Here is a 12,157-nt window from a genome sequence, read left to right on the forward strand (position 1 = left end):
CTCTAGTGTGTGTTGTATTTGATAGTTGAAGTTTTTTATTTTTTACTTTTATTAAACCTTGTGGTAGTTTTAGAGATATGGGAATGGACTTTTGTAAAGTAAAATCCTCAATTAACTTATTGCAGTTTTGAGCATGTTAGTTTTTAGCAGTCTGATGTCCATGATACCTTAGAGTGACAGATAGTTTCTTTCTATATATGAAATGCTTTTTGTGCAGAATGGTTTTACTTTTAAGAGCTGTGATTTTAGAGTTTAAATGAGGGTGCAAGGTGGGGTGTATTAGAGGAAGAGGTGTAAGCAAAGGGGAAAATAGAAAATTAATAAAAGGCCTAAAGTTTACATTTTTTCTTCTCCTGAGAAGCAGAAATATAAATTTGCATCTATTCAGCTAATTACACCCTAAGTTAAAAACATTCAATTTCAAACTCCTCACCGTAGGCAACAACTAAACTCCTCACCGTAGGCAACAACTAAAATGCATCATTTTGGTCATATCTTAGTTGTACCTTCATTTTCACACGGGCATCCAAATGAGTCATATCACATGTATACTCATTATGAAGAAGTGAATGAAAGCTATTTAAGAAACTGAACTGTACAGTATTTTAAGCTTATTTGAATATTACTACTATAAGCTAAACACAATATAGCATTTTTGCCATTACAGTCATATACACAGCTCCAATCCTTTGGAACTTGGTTTCAAGCTAGAAGTTTTTTATCTGTTTTTTAGAAATAATCTATTAGGTGATTGTAATAAAAGTTATTATAATAATAATTAGTACTGATTAAACTTTTAGTACTACCAGGCAGTATTTTAAGTACTTTATGTGGGCTAGCTCATCCTAATAACAACTCTATGAATAAGTATTAGTTTCATCCCCCTTTCGAAAAGATGAGGCAACAGAGAAGTTAAGGTAACTTGCCCAAGATCACACAGCCCGTATGTGGAAAAGCTTGGAATAGAAACCGAGTCAGCCTGATCCCAAGGTGGCAGACTTAATTTATGCCTCTTTTACTAGAAGCTTTGCTTCACCTTATTTCCCCCTCAGGAATATCATGAACTAGTAGTGTTAGAGCTTTTATGCAGGGTGTATGAAGCCACTCTAAGGATTTGGAGAGGCTGCAGAAGTGTTCTACCTCAATTTTTATGATTATGACATTTAGATAATTGCTAGTCTTTTTTTATTCTGATAAATATCATCACTAAATTCCATGTCTGTTTTGAGAAACTACCTTTGTCATATATGTTACTCAGTGTGAGGCCATAGCCTATCACCTTGCCAGGACAAATTTGGGGAATTCACATTTTTTTTTTTTAAACTTAGGAAATACATAGCTCCAATTAAGTCTTATCTGCATTTCCTGTGATGTAAGCTGTGTGTGCATAGGTTTTTTTTTCTTTTTAATTTTAAATTTTAATTTTTCCAAACTGTTTGTTTCGGTTACCAGTAGCTGTGGTAAAAGAGTGTATTTAAACCTTAATTGTTGCCCATTATAAATTTCTAAGATGTTTCATCATGAGTTGACTATTTTAGTAACAAACTGACAAGAAGTCTGCTTTTGGGCACCATCCATGATTAATTTCAGTACTTTTAATTTGAAAACGTATTTTAGCTCTAAAAAGTAAATGAACTTAAATTTGTGTAAATTCCTGCTGTGTTAGTTTTTTTTTTAATTATTATATGAGAAACATATTTCTTGGCATATAGTATGTGCTTAATAAATGTTAGCTGTCATTGAGATTTATGATTGGTTTACTTATTTAACAATAGCATATCTTCCATTTTGGATGAGTCACTTAGGAATCTCCTAATGCTCATGACAGATAGCATACTTGAAAGCAGTGGTGCTTTTGAAACTGTACTCTTACTTCTGTCATCACTGACTGCTAGAATTGGAATTGGGGTAGGTTTTGGGGACTTTATTCTGCCAGCTGCTCAGTCCTTAAATTTTGGAATCATCCTGATCCTACTGTCACATCCCACATTTAATATGATAGCAATAATATTGGACTCCCTTCTGCCCTTTCTCTCCTGTAGTCTATTCTTAATATATAGTCAGAGTGAACCTTTTAAAATTTCATACTATGTCATTCCTTTCCAGAACACTCCACTGGCTTCTTATTACACCCATGTGCATGTCTAAGTTCTTAGGAAACCTACAGAACCTTTTATGTTCTGGTTTTCTGTTACAAAGATAGCTTGATTATGAATATCTGGGTTTCGTGTTGTTTCAGGTAACTGTCTTAGCGAGCATTCTTTGGTTGTCAACCCTGCAGAGAATATAAAGATGTAACTGGGCAAGACTCTCTTTATTTTGCTGTTTGAAAAATTCTTTTTCTGGCGTCTGCTATCTTCTAGATGAACTTTAGAATCATTTTATTCAGGTGTGCTTTTGATGAGAACTATGTAAAATGTATATATTTGGGTAGGATTGTCATCTTGACAGTATTGAGTATTTCTGTCTAGAGTTCTGTGTGTCTCTCCATATTATTAAGCCATTCAGTACATTTTGCCATTTTCTTCCTATGAGTCCTTGACTTTTGCTTGTTTGCCCCTAAGAATGTATCCAGCACCCATATTAAAAGGAGTATCTTTTATTGTCCTTGTTTATGGAAGTATTATTTTAAATACTCATTTTGCACTCTTTCATATGGAAAGTTCCAGAAGACATTTTTTAGTTTTTTTGTTCAAGAGTACAAGTTTGTGATTGATTTTTATTAAGTAGATAGGGAAGTAATGAAAGACTAAGAAATTAGAGATGGATTTTAACATTGTATCAGTTTTAATTAGTAAAAAGGGTGTTACTGTTGATATAGTATACTTTATGATGCATTTACATTATAAAATTAGAATCACATATAGATTATTTTCAAATCTAAAGCAGTTTTGTCATTATGAGAGTATTAGTTATGGAGAATATTGTATAAATTTTTTGAGAATGTATAAAATTATTTCAAAACATTTGATATTCCTTTCTTGATATTTGAAGGATAGTAATGGAAACTTGGAATTAGCAGTGGCTTTCCTTACTGCGAAGAATGCTAAGACCCCTCAGCAGGAGGAGACAACTTACTACCAAACAGCCCTTCCTGGCAATGATAGATATATCAGTGTGGGAAGCCAAGCAGATACAAGTAAGTTTTCTTTCCTTTCTTATTATTTTAATAGAAATACACTGACAAATCTTCCTTGGTATAATATATTAAGTTTCCTTAACCAAAGGTAAATATCAAAAAAGAACTCTATTAACGTTAGTTCTTTTTAGTATAGTTGAAAGGAGCATATATTATCTTTTTCAGATTATAAGGAAAAGATTTTATCTAAGTTATATAGTTTTTTCTTAGAGCATTTCATATAGTATTTATTGTTTTGAAATATGGAATAGCTGCAGATATATAATCATAAAAGGAACAACTAGAATTTTTAATGGGGACAGTTATTTTGTAAATTTTAAGTGTTGGTAGAGGTTTTAGTATTACTTTTGAAGTTAAAATATTATTTCTAATTACTGAGAGGTTTACCATTTAATAAAATTTTCCTTCCCTTTCCCCCTGCTTTCAAATAAAGCTTTGGTGAAGAAGTTTATTAATGTGTAACAAAATTGCTTTTCATCCCGAAAAAGAAAACTAGGGAAAAGCATTCTTAAGATACACACAAATAGATACATGTGGAAGACTGTATGTGGGACTTCAAGTTTTCTTCATAATATGAATACTTTATACTTGTGTAGCACACAGTTTTTCAAAATATGTTCAGTTACCATCATATCTCATAGATTAATAATTGTGCTACATAAAAAATAGTTATTTTTATACATTATGGATTTGCAAAGTTTGATTATTAACATATTTGGAGAGAATTTATTTTGTTTATAGACATTCTCAAAGTTAGAAAGCAACCCGAAAAGAGCTCATTTACATGGAGGTTTATTAATGCTTATTGATAAAATATTTTAATTTCTGGTTTTCAAGATACACAGATGATCTGGTATCAGAGGAAACTAGAATATTCCTATCTCAGTTAATAGGTGATGGGATAATTTTTGTTGCATACGTATGACAGACCCATTTAACGTCTAAGTTCAAGGCAAACTGACCTGGCCCCCATCCACATTTTTAGCCTCGTTTTTCACTGTTTTTCTCCTGTCATTCAATACTATGATAATACAGAATGGCTTGAAGTTCTCATGTACTCAGTGCTATTTAATTTCTCTGTCTTTACCTGTGCTGTTCCTTCTGTTTGAATGCACTCTGGCCTTTTCCTCCCTAGCCTAATATATTCTGGTATTGAAAGATTTAGCTAAAGAGCTGCTTGCTGGAGAATCCTTTTCCTGGCCTCTAGCTAAGACCAAGTGCTTTTCTAGCATCCAGGACATGCTTCTGTCTTAATGAGTACTCTGTTATTTTGGAATTATTTGCTTGAACATTACTGGTGCTCAAAAAATGTTCATTGAGTTATTTTTGATAATATGTGCAGTAAAGCTCTTTGAAAGATAATGAAGTTGAGAAGTTGGTTGCAAAAGTTGAAAGATCAGTGGTATAAATATCAGAAAAATGAGTAAGAATAATATTTCAGATCTTTCAAAGTTCTAAGACTTGAGGGGAAAAAGGAACTAGATAGGTGATAAAAAGGAAGAGGATAATTTTTGCTAAAAGGCTCCTGGTTTAAGTGATACAAACAGGAAATTGACTAAAGAGAGATTGTTGTTGTGAACTCTTAATATAGGTGGTATACTTGGTGACATGATATATATTTATAGAAAAGGGGAAAATTAAGATTATATGTGTCATACACAAAAGGCATTTGCTGTGCAAAGTGAGAAAATATTGCATAAGGCTGTTTAAAATTTTAGATAGGAAATAGTGAAAATGTTATGGAGGACAAAAAAAAAAATTGAATAGGTTCCATTAGGGAGAAGGCAACCTAATTTCAGAAGTCATTTGCTGATAATTTCAGTGTCGCACTTGTTGGATAATTAAAACTTTTTTGTTTGTGGATCTCTTGACAAATATTCATGAAGTAATTTTATTTTACACTTGAAACAGAAGGTCGAGAAATGAAGTTTCTGATGTCATCTCAACTGATTGTCATATTGAGTAACTTGCTTGCTGCTGTGGTTTCTTTATCCATAAAATATATAATACATATATGTATTAAGTGCTTTCCTTCTAACCAGGATGCTAATTGGGATAGTGTGTCCATAAAGTTGGTTTGAGATTATTAACAGCAAACTGTTGTAGGAATTTAATGTGGTGATTGTACTATGATAGTATCAAACCGGAAAAAAATTAGATGATGGAATAACAGTTATACTTTTCCATTAAACATTTGTGCCAGTAGTGCAGTAATACAGTGTTATATGGTTTAAAACTGAGAAAGTGAGAAGACGCCATGCATTTCAGCAGATACTAAAAAAATACTCTTTAAAAATGACTGTGCAGTTACTGTTGAGAAGAAATGAAGTTGTGTGTTTTTAATTCTTGGAAGGTGTGGTAAAACTTACATGTGGGACAGAAAGAGAAAATAATTATAAATGGATATATATTCAAATGTAGGCCTCTATTGGGGGAAGAAAAAAACAAAAAAGAAACTACCTAAGTGCTGTTGAAATGAAGAATAGATCAGAGTGTAAGCATTTTCAAGGGATTGTTATAGAAATAAAAATGCTTTTGAGCATTTTGTCCACTTTTTATGAAATACATTGTTACTTAAAAGTTGACCACAGGCCAGGCATGTTGGCTTATGCTTGTAATCCCAGCACTTTGGGAGGCCGAGGCAGGCAGATTGCTTGGGGGTCAGGAGTTTGAGACTAGGTTGGCCAACATGGTGAAACCCTGTCTCTACTAAAAATACAAAAAAAATTAGCCAGGTTTGGTGGCATGCACCTGTAATCTCAGCTACTTGGGAGGCTGAGGCAGGGGAATTGCTTGAACCAGGGAGGTGGAGGTTGCAGCGAGCCGCGATCATGCCACTGCACTCCAGCCTGGGCAACAGAACGAGACTCTGTCTCAAACAAACAAACAAACAAACAAACAAAAAACAATAAAAAGTTGACCACAGTTTTACTTAATCCTTTCAAATATGGCAGGGTTTTTTATTTTCAGTTATTTCCATTCTTCTTTTTTAGGTATAAAATCTCTTAAAACCAGGGTTCAAGCATAAGCAAAGTCATGTTAACTTTAAGTGTATCATCTGTTGGTTGCAGTGCTGACGAAACATCTGTCTTCTGAAATAAAATCTCTAATACCAAATACTTTATACCCCTTTGTTGGTACTAGCTAGAATATCACTGTTTACAATGGACTGTTTCTTTTAGACGGAATGAAACTTTTTTTTTTTCTGACTAGAAAAATTTAGTTTTTAAACTAATATCACATGGAAGTTATCTTTGGGGCATATGCATGCCTGGTATATCAGAAGCTAAAGTAAAGTATGTCACTTGATTTGAAAAACACATTTGTGAGCCTTCCTTTAATATTGAAGAAGTAAATGTATTTTCAATAGTTAGTAGAACAATTATATGCCTTTGGGGTGTATTTTTACCTTTCATTTTTAAGAGAAAAAGGAGACATATCAAGGAAAACTTGTGCTCTGCATAATAAAGAGTTTAGAAGTCACATGCCTGATGTCTTTGTTTTACTTCATTACATTCCATACTATAATTCTATTGAATTCTGGGAAAAAGCCCAAATCATCTGTACTATATTAGGCAATAATTCTAGTTAACTTTTTATTACTTGAATTTCCTGTCTAGATAGAATATTATAGTTTATCAAATGAGTGCCTCTTGTCCCTGGCTTAAATTGAGAATAAAATTGTTTTGGAGTTTTGTTGTCAAAAACACAAATGAAAATGAGACTAGGACACAATGCCAGGTATTGAGCATTATAGGTCTGATTAATAGGCAGAAGAGAGATTCTGCCAAGTTTTTGTGTCATGGCAAACTCTCATAGACATGACCACACAGGGCTTTTGCCCAATTTGAAACCTAGTAGAAATACTCTTTATTTCAAGACCATTAAATTCTTTTGAACTTTTTTAAAACAGGAAAAAAAACAGCATATGCTTCCCAGAACAAGATGTGCTACAATTGGGCAATCAAAATATGGATCCAAAGATAAGAGGGATTTGGGTAGGTAATTTTAACACAGAAAGTAATACCACGTATTGACTTAAGTTTTAGAGAAACTGGTGTAAGATTTGGAATGAGTGTTAGGTGGTAAGACTTCAAAAATTTATAATCCATGTTTCATTTTTCTAAAACACCTTGAATTATTTGGAAAGATTGCATAGAAAGGAAAAAAATTTTGAGGTTCTGTTCTAGAATTCTAGTTGTGCATCTTGTTTGGCCATATAATAGTGGTTTAAACTGTGATAAATAGATCCAATTCTGAATGTGCTTTTATACTTACAATAATTCACTTACGCTAAACAGTTTAGAATTTTATTAGTTGAACATTGATACTTTTCCCATGGCCCAAGTAACTTTGTTTAGAAAAAAATTAAAGCAATAAAACTGGAATCTCTTTTGCCCTAGGAATTTCTGATATGTAAAACTGTTTTGACAACTCACAGAAAGTCAAGATGAAGCTTAAAAAATGAGATGCTAAATGGTGTAAAAGTTAGTTCCAACTGATAGGTGCAGTTAGGTGCTTCAGATTGATTAGATGCATTTCATTAGATGTGAACTATAGAATGATTCATATAACTTGAATTTTCTTTAGTTTTGGGTTAGAATGATAGCTATGGATCTTTGCACTTTTGTTGACTAATATGGGATATTAATTTTCCTTTTTTTCACAATCAAAATGGAAAAAGTAGTAGAATTAATGATGAAACTCTGGAATGGGTCCCTTACTACTCATTTTCATTTTCCTTACTTGCCAATGCTGCCATGATTTTAGCAGCTATTATTAAAAGCAGGAATAGACCATTTAAAGCTCAGCTGTTTGATACAGTTGCCACTAGTCACATGTGGCAATTAAAGTGAAATAATATTGAAATTTAGTTTCTTAGTTGAACTTGAAATGCATAGTTTTGGTGGCTACCATGTTATCAGTGCAAATAATGGTTTATTTCCATAAGAGAAAGTTTTAATTCACAACACTCTATTAAAGAATCTGAATTTAACAGTGAGAAAATTGGAAAAATAGGAACATCTGAAGGCAGCTGAGAGCAAGGGAGAATAGGGTAGTGGAGTGGGAAACAATTTACATTGTTTATGTCTTCTGGCTTTTAACAGTTCTTTCGACCTGATTCCTTACTATGCTGTTTACTCTTTCACTTACTAGAGAAAATTTTGAATAGATAGAGAAAATGTTCTCATCCTCTAATTAGGAAGATGACTCACTAATTTTTATCCGTATTCAGTAGCCTACGTATTAATCTTTATTTCTTTAACAAATATGTATTGATTGTATAATATGTGTCAAGTATTCTCAATCGTGCAGAGTCTGTTTACATAGAGGGAAGACAGACAGTATACAATCAACAGTGTCAGATAGTAATAAGTAGTTCATGACGAACAGATAAAAAAGTGTCTTTTTTGTCTGGGCACAGACAAAAAAGATGATGGTGGTGTGCTTGTCGGCTTGGCATAGGATAATATGTGATTTTAGGTAGTGTGGAAGAGCTCACATTTGTACAGATACCTGAGCGAAGTGTGAGCATGAACTCTGTGGCTCTCTGAAAGCTGTGCATCCAGGCCAGGGCCTGATGCAGCAGTGTCTTGGCCCTCGAGATGAGTAGTGAGGACACAGCCTTGTTGAAGGTGAGTGAGGGTAAAAATGGCATATTCTCGTTTCTGATCTCATGCTGCACATCCTGATGTTCATATTTGCCTTTCTTTCTTAAGGGTATTTCTATTCTTCTGGTGGTCCAGGGTTTTGTCTTTTTTTTTTCTTTTAATAGCTCTTCTACCAGTCTTCCAAGACAACCATTTGGTTTGCAGATCTGTCAGTTTTTGTATGCAGATTTTTCCCTTCAGTTGCTCTGTTCCTGCTGCATATTCTTATTTCAGTTTTTCTTCTCACACTCCTCACTATCAAACAGTTTTTTCTGCTTATGTCACTCTTTTAGAAATCTTTGCTGACAGTAAATATAAATTTGGATTTTTTTAAAAAAGTATTTCCTCTAGGTTTAGCCTGTGTAGATATTTTTCTTCTGAATTCAAAATCTTTACATATATTATAGTTTAACTGGATAATGGGCCAACTTGAAAGCCTCAGGTTCAAGAAAGATTCACTTACATAATTCATGTTCCCATTTAATATATTTTCATGGGAAAGTGAATTATGAGTTATGAACAACGCATATATTATGTTTGAAGTCTTAATTCATTGATAAGTTGATGAGTACCATGTATTTTGGAGTTAGCAGATAAATGTTTGGTTTTACTCAAATGGTATTTTATTGAAAGTGAAAGATTTAGTAGGATGAGTGTTATGTTTTGGTATGTATTTCTGACTTTACAGGAAAAGTGTTTTAATTTGGACTCTCTTAAAAATGTAGATTACTGCTTAGATGCATTTGTGATATGTGATTTTATACCGTGGGACCCAGCTAACTCTTCCTTTTTGTGTGCTACTGAATTGTGTTCATGCTAATGCTAGGGGAAGGGTTAGTTAAAAAAAGAATGTTTTTAGTGTTTTAACAAGGTCTTGCCTTGACACAGATAAGAGAATATTAATAATGCTCTGTCATTGAGTTGAAAGTTTTACAAAGGCTAACTTTTTATAACTGACTTTTACCAGTTAGAAGTTGTTTACAGCCAAGCTTATTCTGTTTCTTGTAAGCATATGAGAATATCTGAGCACTAGTTTTTATTACAAAATTGATAATTCATTGCATGTTTTAAACAAACCATTATTCCACTAAGTCCAGAAAAAGAAGACATTGGGTTTAACTACTCTGTTGAAATAACATTTTACTTTTTTAATATTTGGTCTTAAAAATCATATGAATTTGATATGTGAGGTGTCTTTCAGGATTGCATGTGAAGACTATGTGAAGCATCTTTCAGGATTGAGCTATTTTTCAGGATTGTCATATTCTAAAATACCCTGTGAAAAGAAGTAACTTTATGGAGTAATAGGAAGATCATGGAGAAAACTGTTACATTTACAATGAAATTAAAATAATTAATAAACCTCCTCCACTGCTTAAAGGAAAAAGTCCAAGCTTTTCAGTTAAAGACTGTTAGTCTCTGGTCTCAACCAACTTTTCCAGCATTAAAGATTACTATTCCTCTATACCAGGGACTGGTGGCTTTAATCCCCAGCTAGGGTACAGTTGTGCCTATATTCGAACCCCTCAGCTATTGGAGATGCTAGGGGAGGCTGGAGTAGCTTGAGCCATTTAGTGTGGCCATTCTGCCACAAGCAGCTTTATCCTGTTACACCCATGTAAGGTACAAGATGTAAGGATTCAAGGGCAAGGAAGGTAATATGAATGTGTTTGGCTGGCCAAGGTGCGGGTGGGGGCAAAATGGAGAGTGAATATTCTATCTAAAGAGAGCTGTGACTACTGCTGCTCTAGCTTTGCCACAATGATTATTGCCACGCAGAAATCATGTAATCAGGTCTTCTGATTTTTTTTTTCTCTTAGAGAATGAGGGAAGAAATACTCATTGTACACATACAGTCTCCTGATCTTTTTCTTTTGCCATTTCTTCAAAAATTTTAAAATCACATTGTAAAAAACAAAACTATTTTCAAATATGATTTGTTTCATGAAAAACATTTATGTCTAAGAACACAAAGTAGATGGTGATTACAGTTAGTTTTGCTCTCAGTACCCCTTTATACTCATAAAAATTATTGAGGAACTCAGAGTTTTTTGGAAATAAAGTAATCTATATTAGAAATTAAAACTGAGAAAAACTTAGGCTATTTATATTAAAATATCAATCTGTTATGTTTACAAAATAACTTTTTATGAAAAATACATTTTCTGAAACAAAATGGTGAGAAGAGTACATTGCTTTACATTGTTGCAAGTCTTGAATGTCCGTCATGTTAGAGGAGAGCTAGCATCTCCAATGTGCCTCTGAAGGTTTGCATTCTATTGTACTAAGTTGTTTTGGTTGAAGTTTGTGAAGAAAATCTGGCTTAACACAGATAATATAGAAGAAGGAGGAGTATTTTAACTGATCAATCAGATTATAATGGGTACGCTTTGTTTTTTTTTTGGAGACAGAGTCTCTGCCACCCAGGCTGGAGTGCAGTGACATGATCTCAGCTCACTGCAACCTCCACCTCCTGGGTTTAAGCAATTCTTCTGCCTCAGCCTCCTTAGTAGCTGGGACTACAGGTGCATGCCATCACACCTGGCTAATTTTTTGTATTTTTAGTGGAGAAGGGGTTTCACCATGTTGGCCAGGCTGGTCAATCTTGAACTCCGACCTTGTGATCCTCCTGCCTTGGCCTCCCAAAGTGCTGGGATTACAGGCATCGGCTAACGCAACGCACCTGGCCAATAATGGATATTCCTTTTAATGCTATACCCAAACTTGACAAATGGTAATTTCTTAAAAATTAGTTGCAATGTGGAATTCAAAATCACATCATTATTCTATGGTGGTATCAATGACCTTTTTATATTATGTTGCATTAAAATCCATTAATGTTTCCTGCTTGTTGATTGGATCTTTTAGTCATGCATGATTTTGTAACACTGCATTGGTAATTTGTAGGTAACTTCTCTTTAAATGCTTGAAGAATAGCTACCATAAGAAAAAGTTGCATTTGTTACTATCACCACTCATAGACAAGCCTTTAAGTATTGAGAAGATATCAAGCTCACAGTGATAGGAAACAAATTTTTCAAAGTTTAGATTTTTGCTTGAAAGTTCTATATTAATCATTGTCAACAAATATATTTGTTTTTCTTAAAGCGACAGGCTCATTTTATTTTTTTAAGACAACATCTGCTAAATTCCAAAGTCAATAATTCTAGTTTGTAGTTTGTTCCTTTAAATAAAAATTGCATTCCATGGAAAAAATCGGTATAACTTGTAACTCATTTTGCACTAGTGTATTTTCTTTAGCAACAGCATATTCTGGATATAGGGCAGAAGTACTTCTTATGTTAGAATAAACACAAATCAAGGTTTGAGATTTAATAAAATTAGGTTTAGTCTTTTCTTCAAGAAC

General features: G+C 33.4%; 1 protein-coding gene across 12 annotated transcripts in view; it reads left to right on the forward strand.

The window, feature by feature from the left end:
* The window catches only part of USP25 (ubiquitin specific peptidase 25), a 142,669-nt gene that overhangs the window by 29,801 nt on the left and 100,711 nt on the right, over positions 1-12,157 (forward strand). For 7 of the 12 annotated variants that reach the window (XM_078358621.1, XM_002761313.6, XM_002761314.7 and 4 more), the window contains one exon: positions 2,995-3,139. Coding sequence is in view for 5 of the 12 variants with exons in the window: in XM_002761313.6 (XP_002761359.1) it covers positions 2,995-3,139 (145 nt within the window). In the remaining 7 variants the exon portion in view is untranslated. Of the gene's footprint in view, positions 1-2,994; positions 3,140-7,052; positions 7,138-12,157 lie in introns of all 12 variants that reach the window. The other 5 variants (XM_078358619.1, XM_078358622.1, XM_078358624.1 and 2 more) reach the window with 3 other exon arrangements.

Source organism: Callithrix jacchus, chromosome 21 (genome assembly GCF_049354715.1).
Source record: "Callithrix jacchus isolate 240 chromosome 21, calJac240_pri, whole genome shotgun sequence".
NCBI classification, from domain to species: domain Eukaryota; kingdom Metazoa; phylum Chordata; class Mammalia; order Primates; family Cebidae; genus Callithrix; species Callithrix jacchus.